The sequence below is a fragment of the Oncorhynchus keta genome, unplaced genomic scaffold, assembly GCF_023373465.1.
Source record: "Oncorhynchus keta strain PuntledgeMale-10-30-2019 unplaced genomic scaffold, Oket_V2 Un_scaffold_180_pilon_pilon, whole genome shotgun sequence".
Classification (NCBI taxonomy): domain Eukaryota; kingdom Metazoa; phylum Chordata; class Actinopteri; order Salmoniformes; family Salmonidae; genus Oncorhynchus; species Oncorhynchus keta.
The window spans coordinates 571,344-590,305 of NW_026290834.1; the positions used below are offsets into that span (position 1 = coordinate 571,344).

The following is an 18,962-nucleotide window of genomic DNA, read 5'->3' on the forward strand; positions in this document are numbered from 1 at the left end:
ACAGAATTCAATTCAACTTCTATTCCACGTTAGTTCAACGTAATTTCATTGAAATGTGGAACCGCTGATTCAACCAGTGAGGGTTTTCTCCTTACCTTCTTCTCTCCGACAGCTCCCAGGATTCCGGCGATCAACAGGAGGATGAAGATGAGGAGCAGCCCGATGAAGAACTGAAACAAACCAATAAGAGCGCGCACATGATATTTGTCCCATTAAGGCAAGGGGACAGATATCTGAATTTAACATATCTAACATTTTAATCTGATTTGGGGTTTTCCAAAACTGTAATGATACTCTGATCCTTCAGACAATGATTTGGTAATCCAATACCACCTTTATAAATCAGGATTCAAATTTAGTGATGAGGCTATTTTTGATACAGGAAAAAAAATATTTACCCAGTTTGTGTTACAGCCTGAACGCTAAATGGATTAAACATACCCCCCCCACCCATTTATGCACAATACTGCACAATGGCAACAAAAAAAATGTTTTAGACATTTGCACATTTATTGAAATCACATTTATAAAAGTATCCACCCAACCCCCCTTGAATACTTTCTGAAGGCACAATATAAAAGGGATTTGCTCCATTTTAAATTGGATTTATTTTCATTAAATGTAGTTCACGCATCTCTGTGTCCCTGTAATAGTGAAGTAGTACCCCAATGTCAATTAGATGGCGTGGTGTGGGCCAATTCAAAGCACTGAAAATCTGGATTCTGTGATCTTGATATGTTGCCATCTGGATCAGATTGATCCAATTATTTTCTGGAGGGGAAAAAAAATGGCTGAAAAACAGCCAGATTGTAATCATCTGATCCTGGATAACAAAAACACTGTTTTTCACAACTTTAAAGATCGGAATGTTCCAGAGTCTGTAATCGTCTGATCTGATCCTGGATAACAGAAACAGACTCTGGATCATTCTGATCTCTAAAGTTGTAAACTGTCCATAGAAGTCTTTTCCAATGGGTGACCCGGGAAACCAGCTCACACTTGGCATCTCTTTTGCAAGAGTGACATCTCTGACATGTATGAAAAGGTTAAATAAATGATTGTGTGTCGGTACTTTTTCCACATTGTTCCATCTACATACAAACATGCCATAATGACAAAGCCAAAACAGGTTTTGCATATTTATTTAAAAAACTGAAATCTTATTTACACAAGTATTCAGACCCTTAGTTATGAGACTCGAAATTGATCTCAGGTGTATCTTACTTACATTGATCATCCTTGATATGTTTCTACAACTTGAATGGAGTCCACCTGTGGTCAACTTAATTGGACATGATTTGTAAAGGAACACATCTGTCTCTACAAAGTCCCAGGGTTGACCGTGCATGTCAGAGCAAAAACCCATCCGTGAGGTTCCAGGAGTTGTCCGTAGAGCACCGATACAGGATTGTGTCAAGGCACAGATACGGGGAAGGATAAGCCAAACATACTCTGTGGCATTGAACAGTGGCGTCCATCATTCTTCAATGGAAGACGTTTGGAACCACCAAGACTCAACCTAGAGCTGGCCTCACGGCCAAACTGAGCAATAGGGGAAGGGGCTTGGTCAGTGACGTGACCAAGAACCGAACGGTCACTCTGACAGAGCTCTAGAATTCCTCTGGAGATGGGAGAACATTCCAGAATGACAACAATCTTTGCAGTACTCCACCAATCAGGCCTTTATGGTAGAGTGGCCAGACAGAAGCCACTCCTCAGTAAAAAGGCTTGGAGTTTGCTGGAAGGAACCTAAAGAACTCCGACCATGAGAAAAATGATTGTGTGATGAAACAAAGATTTAACTCTTTGGCCTGAATGCCAAGCGTCATGTCTTGAGGAAATCTGGCACCATCCCTACGGTGAAGCATGGTGGTGGCAGCATCATGCTGTGGGGGACGTTTTTCAGTGGCAGGGACAAGGAGACTAGTCCGGAATGAGGGAAAGATGAACGGAGCAAAGTACAGAGAGATACTTGATGAAAACCTGCTCCAGAGCACTCAGGACCTCAGACTGGGGTGAAGGTTCACCTTCCAACAGGACAAAGACCCTGAGCACACAGTCAACGCAGAAGTAGCTTCCGGACAAGTCCCAATGTCTTTGAGTGGCCGAGCCAGAGCCCAGACTTGAACCCGATCAAACATCTCTGGAGAGACCTGAAAATGGCTGTGCAGCAACGCTCCCCATTCAAACGGACAGATCTTGCAGGGATCTGCAGAGAAGAATGGGAACAACTCCCCAAATACAGGCGTGTCAAGCTTGTTGCATCATTCCCAACAAGACTCAAGTTAGTAATCGCTGCCAAAAGTGCTTCAACAAAGTCCTGAGAAAAGGTCCTGAAGACTTATGTAACAGGGATTGTTTTTATTACATTATTACAACCTGTTTTTGCTTTGTCATTCTGGGGTAGTGTGATGTCATTCTGGGGTAGTGTGATGTCATTCTGGGGTAGTGTGATGTCATTCTGGGGTAGTGTGTGTAGATTGAGGGGGGAAAAGTTAATATATTTTAGAATAAGGCTGTAACATGAAATGTGGAAAAAGTCAAGAGGTCTGAATACTTTTCGAATGCACTGCATATGAAGAGACTGGTTTGGTTAGAACCTAGAACCGCTTCAGCGGTTGGCTATTGGGACAACATTATCCTGTGCAGTGTACAATGTAACATTTTAAATGTAAATGTGAGGGTTGGCTATTGGGACAACATTATCCTGTGCAGTGTACAATATAACATTTTAAATGTGAGGGTTGGCTATTGTAAGGGAGTGTGTTTCCCCTCACCAGAATGAGCATGCATCGGTTTTCCTTAATGGCTCCACAGCAGCCCAGGAAGCCCAGTACCATGATGATGACGCCAACAGCTATCAGCAGGTCTACAAACGGCACTGCCTCATCCATTATCTGAGGGAGGAGGACAGACAGTCATTTTACATGGAGATATGTGCTGAATAAGTTTATATTACTGGATGCATTTGTTTCAAGGTGTTATTTTTACTGTGTAAAGAGGGCTTTTGATGGTGTTGGCATTAATTTAGTGTCACACTGGATATTTTCTTACCACGTTTCCATTCTTGCTCACTTTGAGGTAGATGGAGACACCAAGAATAATGCAGCCACTGATCTGGAAAACAAAATGAGATGACATTTTTATCTAGAATCAACTTTAGAAAGTTGTGCGTTTCAATGTCCCTGGGATTGAAGGAACAGGTCTTGTTGTTGTCAACTCAACTTCAATGTGGATTCATTTAAAAGAAAGAATCACAACGAACTAGCTACATCTAGTGGCAACTCTGAGGAACTACAGTTGAACCACCATCACAATGGAGGAGATACAGCATCATCCAGTCCCCACATGAGGATATCTTTCCTGGGTTAACAGTGGACTCTAGACCACATGGGAGAATCTCAATTGCATTAACTTGATTCCTCAGATCCTCTCCTCTTAAATCCAGAGGGGAGAGGATGCGAGGAATCCAGGAAATGAAATAGAGATTCTCCCGTGGTGTCAGAACTGATAGTGACAGGTTACATACATTGAATATTTAATTTAACTAATTTTTTTTTGCCAGTCAACACAACTCCAGTCGCCATCAATGAATGATTTGTTTGAAAGCATTCCATACTCACTGTATGGGCCTGTGGACATGTAGACATGGGGTTTTCTATACTTTACATTGATGAATGCCACCATTAGAAGATTATAGCCAGCAATAGCTACTAGCTTATCAGTTAGACTTTCTGCGGTCTGGACTATGAACTAGAATTACCAGCGCGACATCAACCCAGTTTAATTTATTTTCTTTTTAAGATCTGATTCCTTAGCTCTGAACCTTTGGATCATCGCAACTAGCTAGCTGCAAAGTGGCTACTCCTGGCCAACGTCTCTGGCCCAAAACAAGCTACATTAGCCTTGAGCTAAGCCCATCTCCCGACGTAGCCGAAGAGGCCCAACGATACCTCTTTTGCCAATTGGCCTGGACCCTTCACGGAGATCCATCACGACTGGTACATTTATTCTCAACAGGCTTTTTTTAAAGATCCATCTCTGATTGAAACGCTGTGTCTCCAGCTCACCAGACTGTAGCTAAATGCAATGAGTCTGTTTCCCACAAGAAGAGGAATAAACAGACTCACCCCACAGTCCCCCAAAGGTTAGCCTCTAGTGACTACTGCTAGTGGCATGCCCAAGCAGGCCTAGACTGTTAATTATTGCACATAACCATCTGACTCACCTCATCCCAAACACTGAACCCATTTATCTTTGATTTTTATTTGTTTATACCTAACCTCCGGAAACCTGCCTCACCCACAGGAATTCAGCTATCACTTTTAACCTCATTTACTTTTAGTCATCTCAAGAATAGACGCACACTGAGCTATTTAGTCATTGTTAGTTTAAAAATAAATAAACCTAAAAATAAAAAAAAAAAACCTGGTTAACATAGCCCAGCTTAACCTGCCCATCCACCGTCATCCCTGGACACTATTTATTGGCTACATAGCTGACGCACGCTGGACTGTCCATTAATCACGGTACCCCATTCTGCTTGTTTGTTTATCTGTCGGCCCAGTTGCCTAGTCAACGTCATTTTACCTGCTGTTTGTTGTGCTAATAGCCTCGCCTACTGTTTTTAGCTAGCTTTCTGGTCAAATATATTACTGTATGCCCGCTGTATGTCAGTCATCCCAAATGTCAATATGCCTTGTATACTGTTGTTCAAGTTATCATTGTTTTAGTTCACAATGGAGCCCCTAGATCCACTCTCTACCCCTGTTAATATTGTCACATGACCTCACCCATTACAACCAGCATCTCAGAATATAACCTATAACCTCAGTAGGTCCAGTCATCTCTGGTTAATATATTACACTATAACCTACAGTATGTCCAGTCATCTCTGGTTAAGTTTTATAGCCTTTAGCCGCACTATACTACTCCTCATCTCTGTTAATATATTAGGTAAACCCAGGCCCTGTCCAGTCATCTCTGGTCGAAAAGTCTTGGTTTTATATTCAACATCAGAAGCCTCCTCCCTAAGTTTGTTTTAACCTTTAGCACACTCTGTGATGTCCTTCCGTGTCTGAATCCTCTGGAAGGCCACCAAAATTAAGATTTATATATAACATCTTCCTCAAGATAGAACCTACAGGGGGCGGAGTCCAGTCATCTCTGCAAAGTTAATATATTACAGGTCCATACCCAAACAGTTTGTCCAGTCATCTCTCCAGAAACAAGTTAATCATATTACGCCTATAACCTACAGTATGTCCAGCCCTCACCATTTGTGAATTGATCGCCCTCATCTAGGTTACCTAAACTGGGATATTACACTATAACCTACAGTAGGTCCCTCAATCTCTGGTCAAATCATCAAGGAACCCACCAGGTACAACCCTAACTCTGTAAACAAGGGCACCCTCATAGACGTCATCCTGACCAACTGGCCCTCCAAATATACCTCCACTGTATAACCACATCTCAGGATACTGCCTCATCGCCTGTACCTACAGTATGTCCAGTCATCTCTGCAGTAACACTATTACAACATAACCTACAGTGGCCCGTGTATCCTGGAAGTCATCTCTGGTTAATGCCTGGTCATTATTAAAAGTAACTACCAACCTACAGCAGAACCAAGATGTACAGTCATCTCTGGTTATCCTGTGGCGGATATTAGCCCACGTATATGCAACTGTTCAGGAAGTCAGGAACCAGTACGCAGTCAGTCAGGAAAGCTAAGGCCAGCTTCTTCAGGCAGAAGTTTGCATCATCCAACTCCAAAAGTTCTGGGACACTGTGAAGTCCATGGAGAACAAGAGCACCTCCTCCCAGCCCACTGCACTGAGGCTAGGAAACACGGTCTCCACCGATAAATCCATGATTATCGAAAACTTCAATAAGCACTTCTCAACGGCTGGTTATGCCTTCCGCAAGGCAAAAAAACAACCTCGGCCACAGCTATGTTCCAGTCTCCAGGTTCTCTTTACCCAAACAGATACAGATGTTCTGAAAGAGCTGCAAAACCTTGACCCATTACAAATCAGCAGGCTTGATAATCTGGATCTATTTCTGAAACTATTGCCGCCATTGTCGCAACCCCTATTACCAGCCTGTTCAACCTCTCACGTCTGAGATCCCCAAACCTACAGTCATCCCCCTCTTCAAAGGGGGAGACACCTGGACCCAAACTGCTATAGACCTATATCCATCCTGCCCTGCCTATCTAAGGTCTTTGAAAGCCAAGTCAACAAACAGGTCACTGACCATCTCATCCCATATGTGCAATCTGGTTTCCGAGCCGGTCACGGGTGCACCTCAGCCACACTCAAGGTACTTGATATCATAACCGCCATCGATAAAAGACAGTACTGTGCAGCCGTCTTCATCGACCTATGTCAATCACCAAATTCTTATCGGCAGACTCAACATCCTCGGTTTTTCGGATGACTGCCTTGCCTGGTCACCAATTACTTTGCAGACAGAGTTCAGTGTGTCAAACGGAGGGCATGCTGTCCGGTCCTCTGGCAGTCTCTATGGGGGTGCCACAGGGTATGTCCAGTCATATATCAATGATGTTGCTCTGCTGTTATTCCCTGATACCTTACACAGACGATACCATTCTACAGTATCCAACCTCCAAACGAGCTTCAATGCCATACAGCACTCCTTCCGTGGCCTCCAACTGCTCCTAAACAGTTGCGAGTAAAACCAAATGCATGCTTTTCAACCGATCGCTGCCTGCACCCGCATGCCCGACTAGCATCACCACCCTGGATGGTTCCAACCTTGAATATGTGGACATCTATAAGTACCTAGGTGTCTGGCTAGACTGCAAACTCCTTCCAGACTCACATCAAACATCTCCAATCAAAAATCAAATCAGGTTAATAACAAAGCCTCCTTCACTATAACCTAGTAAAACTGACTATCTTAGTCATCTCTGGATTAATAAATGGCTTCCAACACTCTACTCAGCAAACTGGATGCAGTCTATCACAGTGCCATCCGTTTTGTCACTAAAGCACCTTATACCACCCAACTGCGACTTGTATGCTCTAGTCGGCTGGCCCTCACTACATACGCCAGATAACTGGCTCCAGGTCATCTACAGTCCATGCTAGGTAAAGCTCCGCCTTATCTCAGTTCACTGGTCACGATGGCAACACCCATCCGTAGCACGCGCTCCAGCAGGTGTATCTCACTGATCATTAAAGCCAACACCTCAACCTTTCGTTCCAGTACTCTGCTGCCTGTGACTGGAACAACAAAAATCGCTGAAGTTGGAGACTTTTATCTCCTCACCAACTTCAAACATCAGCTATCCGAGCAGCTAACCGATCGCTGCAGCTGTACATAGTCATTGGTAAATAGCTCACCCTTTTCACCTACCTCATTATACTGTTTTTATACTGTTTTTATTTATTTACTTTTCTGCAGTCAATATCTCTGTACATGCCCATCTGATCATTTATCACCAGTGTTAATCTGCAATATTGTATTATTCGCCTACCTCCTCAGCCTTTTGCACACATTGTATATAGACTGCCCATTTTTTTCCAGTCATCTTGCTAAATTGTTTACTCCATGTGTAACTCTGTGTTGTCTGTTCACACTGCTATGCTTTATCTTGGCCAGGTCGCAGTTGCAAATGAGAACTTGTTCTCAACTACCAGGTGAAATAAAAAATAAAAAATAAATAAAAAATCTCTGGTTAATATATTACACTATAACCTACAGGAGGTCCAGTCATCTCTGGTTAATATATTACACTATAACCTACAGTAGGTCCAGTCATCTCTGGTTAATATATTACACTATAACCTACAGGAGGTCCAGTCATCTCTGGTTAATATATTACACTATAACCTACAGTAGGTCCAGTCATCTCTGGTTAATATATTACACTATAACCTACAGGAGGTCCAGTCATCTCTGGTTAATATATTACACTATAACCTACAGGAGGTCCAGTCATCTCTGGTTAATATATTACACTATAACCTACAGTAGGTCCAGTCATCTCTGGTTAATATATTACACTATAACCTACAGTAGGTCCAGTCATCTCTGGTTAATATATTACACTATAACCTACAGTATGTCCAGTCATCTCTGGTTAATATCACTATTAACCTACAGTAGGTCCAGTCATCTCTGGTTAATATATTACACTATAACCTACAGGAGGTCCAGTCATCTCTGGTTAATATATTACACTATAACCTACAGTAGGTCCAGTCATCTCTGGTTAATATATTACACTATAACCTACAGTAGGTCCAGTCATCTCTGGTTAATATATTACACTATAACCTACAGGAGGTCCAGTCATCTCTGGTTAATATATTACACTATAACCTACAGGAGGTCCAGTCATCTCTGGTTAATATATATTACACTCATAACCTACAGGAGGTCCAGTCATCTCTGGTTAATATATTACACTATAACCTACAGTAGGTCCAGTCATCTCTGGTTAATATATTACACTATAACCTACAGTAGGTCCAGTCATCTCTGGTTAATATATTACACTATAACCTACAGTAGGTCCAGTCATCTCTGGTTAATATATTACACTATAACCTACAGTATGTCCAGTCATCTCTGGTTAATATATTACACTATAACCTACAGTATGTCCAGTCATCTCTGGTTAATATATTACACTATAACCTACAGTAGGTCCAGTCATCTCTGGTTAATATATTACACTATAACCTACAGTAGGTCCAGTCATCTCTGGTTAATATATTACACTATAACCTACAGTATGTCCAGTCATCTCTGGTTAATATATTACACTATAACCTACAGTATGTCCAGTCATCTCTGGTTAATATATTACACTATAACCTACAGTATGTCCAGTCATCTCTGGTTAATATATTACACTATAACCTACAGTAGGTCCAGTCATCTCTGGTTAATATATTACACTATAACCTACAGTAGGTCCAGTCATCTCTGGTTAATATATTACACTATAACCTACAGTATGTCCAGTCATCTCTAGTTAATATATTACACTATAACCCAGTCATCTCTGGTTAATATATTACACTATAACCTACTATAAGGAGGTCCAGTCATCTCTGGTTAATATATTACACTATAACCTACAGTAGGTCCAGTCATCTCTGGTTAATATATTACACTATAACCTACAGGAGGTCCAGTCATCTCTGGTTAATATATTACACTATAACCTACAGGAGGTCCAGTCATCTCTGGTTAATATATTACACTATAACCTACAGTAGGTCCAGTCATCTCTGGTTAATATATTACACTATAACCTACAGGAGGTCCAGTCATCTCTGGTTAATATATTACACTATAACCTACAGGAGGTACAGTCACCTGGTCAAATATGTGGAGTGGTAAGACAACTTGTGGAAATGCAATGAACAGTTACATCCCTGTGATAAAGGAGATTTCTGGGACGTGTAAATAAACCACATTACAAATAACAGAAGGCAGGGCAGGTATCAGTTCACCCTTATGCTTTTCCTATCAGATTGTTGCTAAGCAACTCAAGACAAAAAACAACCTCGCAAAGCTTTTGTTTTTTTTCCCTTGCCAAGACTGGACAGGCAGAAAGCAACGAGTCTTTGACAAAGAACAGGTTGTGAGCAGATCCTTGCTATTGTCTGGTCATTCACTGGCCCTGACATCATCCCAAATGGTTTCTGATTACCCATTGGCCCAGAGGAGTATGCTTCCAATCAAGATCAAGGAGTTAAACCAGCTAACTGGCCTGAATATCATCCCAAATGGAATCTGATTAGAGACTGTCTAAGGGCCTCATCCACACATCTAGGTTTAGCTTTAACGTTAAGTAAACCAGAAAATAAATGTTTCTCAAAGTTAGCAGGCTAACTCATTGATCCTGTTTTGTAGTATTCCCCTCTGGTCAACAGTAGTGCACTATAGGGAGTACTAGGATTCCATTTGGGACACCTAATAGTAATTGCACCTGTCCACAAAGGTCAGGTGACACCTTATACCTCAGACTGAATACCCTTTGTTTGTAAACCAACTCAACACAAAAACGTACCTGGCGAGCCAAGCATTCAGTTATTGCAGTGAGGCAACATTGTCTGCCTGAAAATATCACAAGTCTAAACCATAGAGTACAGTTATGTCTAGATACAGTCGGGCAAAAAGTATTTAGTCAGCCAACAATTGTGCAAGTTCTCCCACTTAAGACGAGAGAGGCCTGTAATTTTCATCATAGGTACACTTCACCTATGACAGACAAAATGAGAAAAAAAAAATGTAGAAAATCTTATTTTTTTTAATGAATTTATTTGCAAATTGTGGAAAATAAGTATTTGCTCAATAACAAAAGTTTCTCAATACTTTGTTATATACCCTTTGTTGGCAATGACGGAGGTCAAACGTTTTCTGTAAGTCTTCACAAGGTTCACACTGTTGCTGGTATTTTGGCCCATTCCTCCATGCAGATCTCCTCTAGAGCAGTGATGTTTTGGGGCAGTTGCTGGGCAACCCGAACTTTCAACTACCTCCAAAGATTTTCTATGGGGTTGAGATCTGGAGACTGGCTAGGCCACTCCAGGACCTTGAAATGCTTCTTACGAAGCCACTCCTTCGTTGCCCGGGCGGTGTGTTTGGGATCATTGTCATGCTGAAAGACCCAGCCGCGTTTCATCTTCAATGCCCTTGCTGATGGAAGGTTTTCACTCAAAATCTCACGATACATCTCACCCATTCATTCTTTCCTTTACACAGATCAGTCGTTCTGGTCCCTTTGTAGAAAAACAGCCCCAAAGCATGATGTTTCCACCCCCGTGCTTCACAGTAGGTATGGTGTTCTTTGGATGCAACTCAGCATTCTTTGTCCTCCAAACACGACGAGTTGAGTTTTTACCAAAAAGTTATATTTTGGTTTCATCTGACCATATGACATTCTCCCAATCTTCTTCTGGATCATCCAAATGCTCTCTAGCAAACTTCAGACGGCCTGGACATGTACTGGCTTAAGCAGGGGGACACGTCTGGCACTGCAGGATTTTAGTCCCTGGCGGCGTAGTGTGTTACTGATGGTAGGTTGTTACTTCGGTCCCAGCTCTCTGCAGGTCATTCACTAGGTCCCCCCGTGTGGTTCTGGGATTTTTGCTCACCGTTCTTGTGATCATTTGACCCCACGGTGTGAGATCTTGCGTGGAGCCCCAGATCGAGGGAGATTATCAGTGGTCTTGTATGTCTTCCATTTCCTAATAATTGCTCCCACAGTTGATTTCTTCAAACCAAGCTGCTTACTTATTGCAGATTCAGTCTTCCCAGCCTGGTGCAGGTCTACAAATTTTGTTTCTGGTGTCCTTTGACAGCTCTTTGGTCTTGGCCATAGTGTAGTTTGGAGTGTGACTGTTTGAGGTTGTGGACAGGTGTCTTTTATACTGATAACAAGTTCAAACAGGTGCTATTAATACAGGTAACGAGTGGAGGGCAGAGGAGCCTCTGAAAGAAGAAGTTACAGATCTGTGAGAGCCAGAAATCTTGCTTATTTTCCACCATAATTTGCAAATAAATTAATTAAAAAATCCTACAATGTGATTTTCTGGATTTCTTTTCTTCTCATTTTGTCTGTCATAGTTTAAGTGTACCTATGATGAAAATTACAGGCCTCTCGTTTTTAAAATGGGAGAACTTGCATAATTGGTGGCTGACTAAATACTTTTTGCCCCCTGTACATGAAATGGTATGCTCAACCATGGAACACTGAGCAACAAAGCTTTCCATTCTAGAACGGCACAAGTGTTCCATTTTAGAAGACACTTCTGCAATAACATTCTGCCACCATCTCCTACAACAGTCATATAGAAGCTGAAGGAGATCAAACCACACTAAACACTGTGCCTGGTGACATTTAGCCAGATATCTGGATTGTATTCATTACACACCAAATGGAAGAAAACTGACCAAATCAGGGAGGGGTAGAGGCTTGTCCATTGAGAAACATTCATTTGTATTTATTTTTAGCTATGGAGTGCACTAATGAATACGACCCTGCTTTAACTGTGGGAACTGAGAAGGTTTGTTATGCCATTGTCGCAAAGACAACATCCTCCAGAATCAATGGAGGTAGAATTAGTTCTTCCCCTTCCCAGTCACCCGAAAGAATGAGTTCTCCTTCCCAGTCACCCCAGAGTGAGAACCAGTTAGGGCAGTACTGGCACATTGTAGAACAGTGACTAAGTGATTGTCTTCTATCCAACAACTAAGGGCCAGAGGTTAGTCATAGCCCAGTCCTCCCCTACCAGCAGTTTCATAAGTTAATGAGACCAGGGGTAAACAAAGATTAATGTGGGACTTGTTGGGGAATAATCAGAATTGGTTGGTAACATAGATAAGATGTTTTATTTTCATGATATGCTTATAAGGTATTTCTCATAAGAATGTATTTTGTTGTACTATAGTGGTGGCCATTAATTATCTGTTCTATGTCAAGACTAAGTTGCATGGGCCGCAGAGAGGGGAGAGGTCAAGGTGTCATGTGTAAACATATCTTTTGCTCCACTGTGTCTGTGTGCCAGTCACTCTCCTCTCCGTGAGGTTGTATCTAAATGACAATTTGATTTATCGTAGGGTGGGGGTAATGTCTTGGTACCATTTTGTACCAAGGACGAAATAAGAGATTTGTTTAGGAGACCAAACTGAACGATAATTTATAGCCAACTCTGTCTGGCTAGGGGATACTCCTCTCTGAAGTAAAGTATTTTCTTTGTGTAAATTCCTAAGACCTGTGGTTTGTCATGTCGTCTAGGGGGGGTGGATCTTTGCTATTAAAGGATCTCAGTTGCAATGTAGAGGGGGCTCTCAGAGAATTCCTTTAGAGACACTGAATTGATCTGAGAGTCACAGGGTTGTGATGGAGCTCATTTAATTAAAGATGGACTTTGATAACTAACTCTGACTTGTGTTGTGGTTTGCTCTCATGATTTGGTAAATAGACAATTTCCACGACAGACTGAACTGAAACATGTCCTCAGGCCTAATGCAAACCCAGATTAATATGGTACTGAACTGAAACATGTCCTCAGGCCTAATGCAAACCCAGATTAATATGGTACTGGACTGAAACATGTCCTCAGGCCTAATGCAAACCCAGATTAATATGGTACTGTACTGAAACATGTCCTCAGGCCTAATGCAAACCCAGATTAATATGGGACTGTACTGAAACATGTCCTCAGGCCTAATGCAAACCCAGATTAATATGGTACTGTACTGAAACATGTCCTCAGGCCTAATGCAAACCCAGATTAATATGGTGAAACATGTACTGCAAACATGGTCCTGAAACATGTCCTCAGGCCAAACCCACCCAGATTAATATGGTACTGTACTGAAACATGTCCTCAGGCCTAATGCAAACCCAGATTAATATGGTACTGAAACATGTCCTCAGGCCTAATGCAAACCCAGATTAATATGGTGCAACAGATTAATATGGTACTGAAACATGTCCTCAGGCCTAATGCAAACCCAGATTAATATGGTACTGGACTGAAACATGTCCTCAGGCCTAATGCAAACCCAGATTAATATGGTACTGTACTGAAACATGTCCTCAGGCCTAATGCAAACCCAGATTAATATGGTACTGGACTGAAACATGTCCTCAGGCCTAATGCAAACCCAGATTAATATGGTATATCAGGGACAGATTAATATGGACTGAAACCCTAATGTCCTCAGGCCTAATGCAAACCCAGATTAATATGGGACTGTACTGAAACATGTCCTCAGGCCTAATGCAAACCCAGATTAATATGGGACTGTACTGAAACATGTCCTCAGGCCTAATGCAAACCCAGATTAATATGGTACTGTACTGAAACATGTCCTCAGGCCTAATGCAAACCCAGATTAATATGGTACTGAAACATGTCCTCAGGCCTAATGCAAACCCAGATTAATATGGGACTGAAACATGTCCTCAGGCCTAATGCAAACCCAGATTAATATGGTACTGTACTGAAACATGTCCTCAGGCCTAATGCAAACCCAGATTAATATGGTACTGTACTGAAACATGTCCTCAGGCCTAATGCAAACCCAGATTAATATGGTACTGTACTGAAACATGTCCTCAGGCCTAATGCAAACCCAGATTAATATGGGACTGAAACATGTCCTCAGGCCTAATGCAAACCCAGATTAATATGGTACTGTACTGAAACATGTCCTCAGGCAAACCCAGATTAATATGGTACTGAAACATGTCCTCAGGCCTAATGCAAACCCAGATTAATATGGTACTGAAACATGTCCTCAGGCCTAATGCAAACCCAGATTAATATGGTACTGTACTGAAACATGTCCTCAGGCCTAATGCAAACCCAGATTAATATGGGACTGAAACATGTCCTCAGGCCTAATGCAAACCCAGATTAATATGGTACTGTACTGAAACATGTCCTCAGGCCTAATGCAAACCCAGATTAATATGGTACTGTACTGAAACATGTCCTCAGGCCTAATGCAAACCCAGATTAATATGGGACTGACTGAAACATGTCCTCAGGCCTAATGCAAACCCAGATTAATATGGGACTGTACTGAAACATGTCCTCAGGCCTAATGCAAACCCAGATTAATATGGTACTGTACTGAAACATGTCCTCAGGCCTAATGCAAACCCAGATTAATATGGTACTGAACTGAAACATGTCCTCAGGCCTAATGCAAACCCAGATTAATATGGTACTGAAACATGTCCTCAGGCCTAATGCAAACCCAGATTAATATGGTACTGAAACATGTCCTCAGGCCTAATGCAAACCCAGATTAATATGGTACTGAAACATGTCCTCAGGCCTAATGCAAACCCAGATTAATATGGTACTGAAACATGTCCTCAGGCCTAATGCAAACCCAGATTAATATGGTACTGTACTGAAACATGTCCTCAGGCCTAATGCAAACCCAGATTAATATGGTACTGGACTGAAACATGTCCTCAGGCCTAATGCAAACCCAGATTTAATATGGTGCAAACAGATTAATATGGTACTGAAACATGTCCTCAGGCCTAATGCAAACCCAGATTAATATGGTGCAAACCCTGGGTACTGAAACATGTCCTCAGGCCTAATGCAAACCCAGATTAATATGGACTGAAACATGTCCTCAGGCCTAATGCAAACCCAGATTAATATGGTACTGGACTGAAACATGTCCTCAGGCCTAATGCAAACCCAGATTAATATGGGACTGAAACATGTCCTCAGGCCTAATGCAAACCCAGATTAATATGGTACTGGACTGAAACATGTCCTCAGGCCTAATGCAAACCCAGATTAATATGGGTACTGAAACATGTCCTCAGGCCTAATGCAAACCCAGATTAATATGGTACTGAAACATGTCCTCAGGCCTAATGCAAACCCAGATTAATATGGTACTGAAACATGTCCTCAGGCCTAATGCAAACCCAGATTAATATGGTACTGTACTGAAACATGTCCTCAGGCCTAATGCAAACCCAGATTAATATGGTACTGAAACATGTCCTCAGGCCTAATGCAAACCCAGATTAATATGGTACTGAAACATGTCCTCAGGCCTAATGCAAACCCAGATTAATATGGTACTGTACTGAAACATGTCCTCAGGCCTAATGCAAACCCAGATTAATATGGGACTGAAACATGTCCTCAGGCCTAATGCAAACCCAGATTAATATGGGACTGAAACATGTCCTCAGGCCTAATGCAAACCCAGATTAATATGGTACTGAAACATGTCCTCAGGCCTAATGCAAACCCAGATTAATATGGTACTGTACTGAAACATGTCCTCAGGCCTAATGCAAACCCAGATTAATATGGTACTGTACTGAAACATGTCCTCAGGCCTAATGCAAACCCAGATTAATATGGTACTGAAACATGTCCTCAGGCCTAATGCAAACCCAGATTAATATGGGACTGAAACATGTCCTCAGGCCTAATGCAAACCCAGATTAATATGGTACTGAAACATGTCCTCAGGCCTAATGCAAACCCAGATTAATATGGGAACTGAAACTCAGGCCTAATGCAAACCCAGATTAATATGGTACTGAAACATGTCTGAAACATGTCCTCAGGCCTAATGCAAACCCAGATTAATATGGTACTGTACTGAAACATGTCCTCAGGCCTAATGCAAACCCAGATTAATATGGTACTGTACTGAAACATGTCCTCAGGCCTAATGCAAACCCAGATTAATATGGTACTGAAACATGTCCTCAGGCCTAATGCAAACCCAGATTAATATGGACTGAACTGAAACATGTCCTCAGGCCTAATGCAAACCCAGATTAATATGGGACTGTACTGAAACATGTCCTCAGGCCTAATGCAAACACAGTTGAAGTCGGAAGTTCTTAGCCAAATACATTTAAACACAGTTTCACAGTTCCTTACATTTAATCCTAGTAAAAATTCATTGTTTAGAGGATCACCACGTTATTTTAAGAATGTGAAATATCAGAATAATGAGAAAGATTTATTTCAGCTTTTATTTATTTCATCACATTCCCAGTTGGTCAGAAGTTTACATGCTACCAAATACTAATTGAGTGGATTGCCATTAAATTGTTTAACTTGGGTTAAATGTGTCGGGTAGCCTTCCACAATAAGTTGGGTGAATTTTGGCCCATTCCTCCTGACAGAGCTGGTGTAACAGTTAGGTTTGTAGGCCTTCTTGCTCGCACACGCTTTTTCAGTTCTGCCCACAAATGATCTGTAGGATCGAGGTCAGGGCTTTGTGATGGCCACTCTAGTACCTTGACTGTTGTCCTTAAGTCATTTTGCCACAACTTTGGAAGTATGCTTGGGGTCATTGTCCATTTGGAAGTATGCTTGGGGTCATTGTCCATTTGGAAGTATGCTTGGGGTCATTGTCCATTTGGAAGTATGCTTGGGGTCATTGTCCATTTGGAAGTATGCTTGGGGTCATTGTCCATTTGGAAGACCCATTTGCGACCAAGCTTTAACTTCCTGACTGATGTCTTGAGATGTTGCTTCAATATATCCACATAATTGTCCTTCCTCATAATGACATCTATTTTGTGAAGTGCACCAGTCCCTCCTGCAGCAAAGCATCCCCACAACATGATGCTACCACCCCCGTGCTTCACGGTTGGGATGGTGTTCTTCGACACGCAAGCCTCCACCTTTTTCCTCCAAACATAACGATGGTCATTATGGCCAAACAGTTCTATTTTTGTTTCATCAGATCAGAGGACATTTCTCCAAAAAGTACTTTCTGTGTCCCCATGTGCAGTTGCAATCCGTAGTCTGGCTTTATGGCGGTTTTGGAGCAGTGGCTTATTCCCTGCTAAACTGCCTTTCAGGTTGTCGATATAGGACTCGTTTTACTGTGGATAGAGATACTTTTGTATCTGCTTCCTCCAGCATCTTCACAAGGTCCTTTGCTGTTGTTCTGGGATTGATTTGCACTTTTCAAACCAAAGTACATTCATCTCTAGGAGACAGAACGCATCTCCTTCCTGGGCGGTATGACGGCTGCGTGATCCCATGGTGTTTATACTTGTGTACTATTGTTTGTACAGATGAACGCAGTACCTTCAGGCGTTTGGAAATTGCTCCCAAGAAGGATGAACCAGACTTGTGGAGGTCTACAATTTATTTTCTGAAGTCTTGGCTGATTTCTTTTGATTTTCCCATGATGTCAAGCAAAGAGGCACTGAATCTGAAGGTAGGCCTTGAAATACATCCACAGGTACACCTCCAATGGACTCAAATTATGTCAATTAGCCTATCAGAAGCCAGGACAATTTTTTGAAATTTTCCAAGCTGTTTAAAGGCACATTCAATTTAGCGTATGTAAACTTCTGACCCACTGGAATTGCGATAGTGAATTATAAATTAAATAATCTGTCTTTGTGGAGTGGTTGAAAAGAGAGTTTTAATGACTCCACTCTAAGTGCTGTTAACTTCCAGACTTCAACTGTACATAGTGCTGTAACCTGCGAGTCTCTACAGTGCTGCAACTCTCCAACCTGTTATACTACATTACATTAGTGATGAACCTCTCCAACCTGTCGTGCTACATTACAGTGCTGTACCCACTACAGTGTTAAGCTACTAACAACACATGAGTTTAATACACTTTCCACTACCCCATCAAGACACAACCCCGAGGCTTCTGAACATAGATATGTACAGGACATTCCAGAGAAAGAATAGTATAACAAATGATAACAGCTCTATAAAAAGTGACATAATTGTATATTTTATTTATTCATCCGATTAGCTCCAGCCTTCCATCGGATCACCTAGATGGAGTGTTGTGACATATTGGTTAGGCTCCATTTCTACCCAATCTTTAAGAGCTCCACTAAATACCTGGGTGGGGGCGGGGGCTGGTTTCTGGTTTGTTTAAGGTTGGGTAAACATACGCAAAAAAACTCAGGACTAGTCCTGGCAACAGGCTAAGGACATATAAACAGGAAGCACTACACTTAGTGATATTTTCCACATCAACAGTAGTAGAATATTGTATGTCCTACGTTGCCCGTCCAGGCTATGGTTGGGAGACTAGTTTAAGTAGAAGTTGACAAAACATACAGAGAAAAGGGACTTGGCTGTAAGGTTTCTTTCTACACACAGATTAAATCACCATGTCACGTCTTCTAAAACAACTACTTGTAAAAACTCTGGACAGAGACCAATGACAAAGTGATTGTTATAATTATTTGAAGGGTTTAGATCTGAGAAGTGCATCTATACATTATCCTGCTACGACCTGGCTATAACCTCCCTCTGGTCGGGCTGAGAAAGTGGCAAAATGGAATTATCATTGATTTGATAATGTCTTTAGAAAAGATGGAAAAAGCCAGTGTGGCTCTATGGAACAGAAGCCATATGAAGGAGGGGGTGGTCAATGTTTGTCTATGGAACAGAAGCCATATGAAGGAGGGG

The 18,962-nt window shown here is 41.8% G+C and overlaps 1 protein-coding gene and 1 long non-coding RNA gene across 3 annotated transcripts in view; one reads left to right on the forward strand and one right to left on the reverse strand.

Moving 5' to 3' along the window:
* LOC118378362 (tetraspanin-8-like) overlaps positions 1–18,962 on the reverse strand; it is a 61,973-nt gene that overhangs the window by 40,357 nt on the left and 2,654 nt on the right. For both annotated transcript variants that reach the window (XM_052514577.1, XM_052514576.1), the window contains exons 2-4: positions 3,055–3,117; positions 2,778–2,897; positions 96–170 (exon numbers count right to left, since the gene is read on the reverse strand). In XM_052514577.1, the coding sequence (XP_052370537.1) occupies positions 96–170; positions 2,778–2,897; positions 3,055–3,117 (258 nt within the window). The remainder of the gene's footprint in view (positions 1–95; positions 171–2,777; positions 2,898–3,054; positions 3,118–18,962) is intronic.
* Positions 7,999–8,507, forward strand: LOC127927859 (uncharacterized). The gene is made up of 3 exons (XR_008129306.1): positions 7,999–8,052; positions 8,185–8,274; positions 8,413–8,507. It is a non-coding gene; the product is annotated as an uncharacterized LOC127927859 (long non-coding RNA).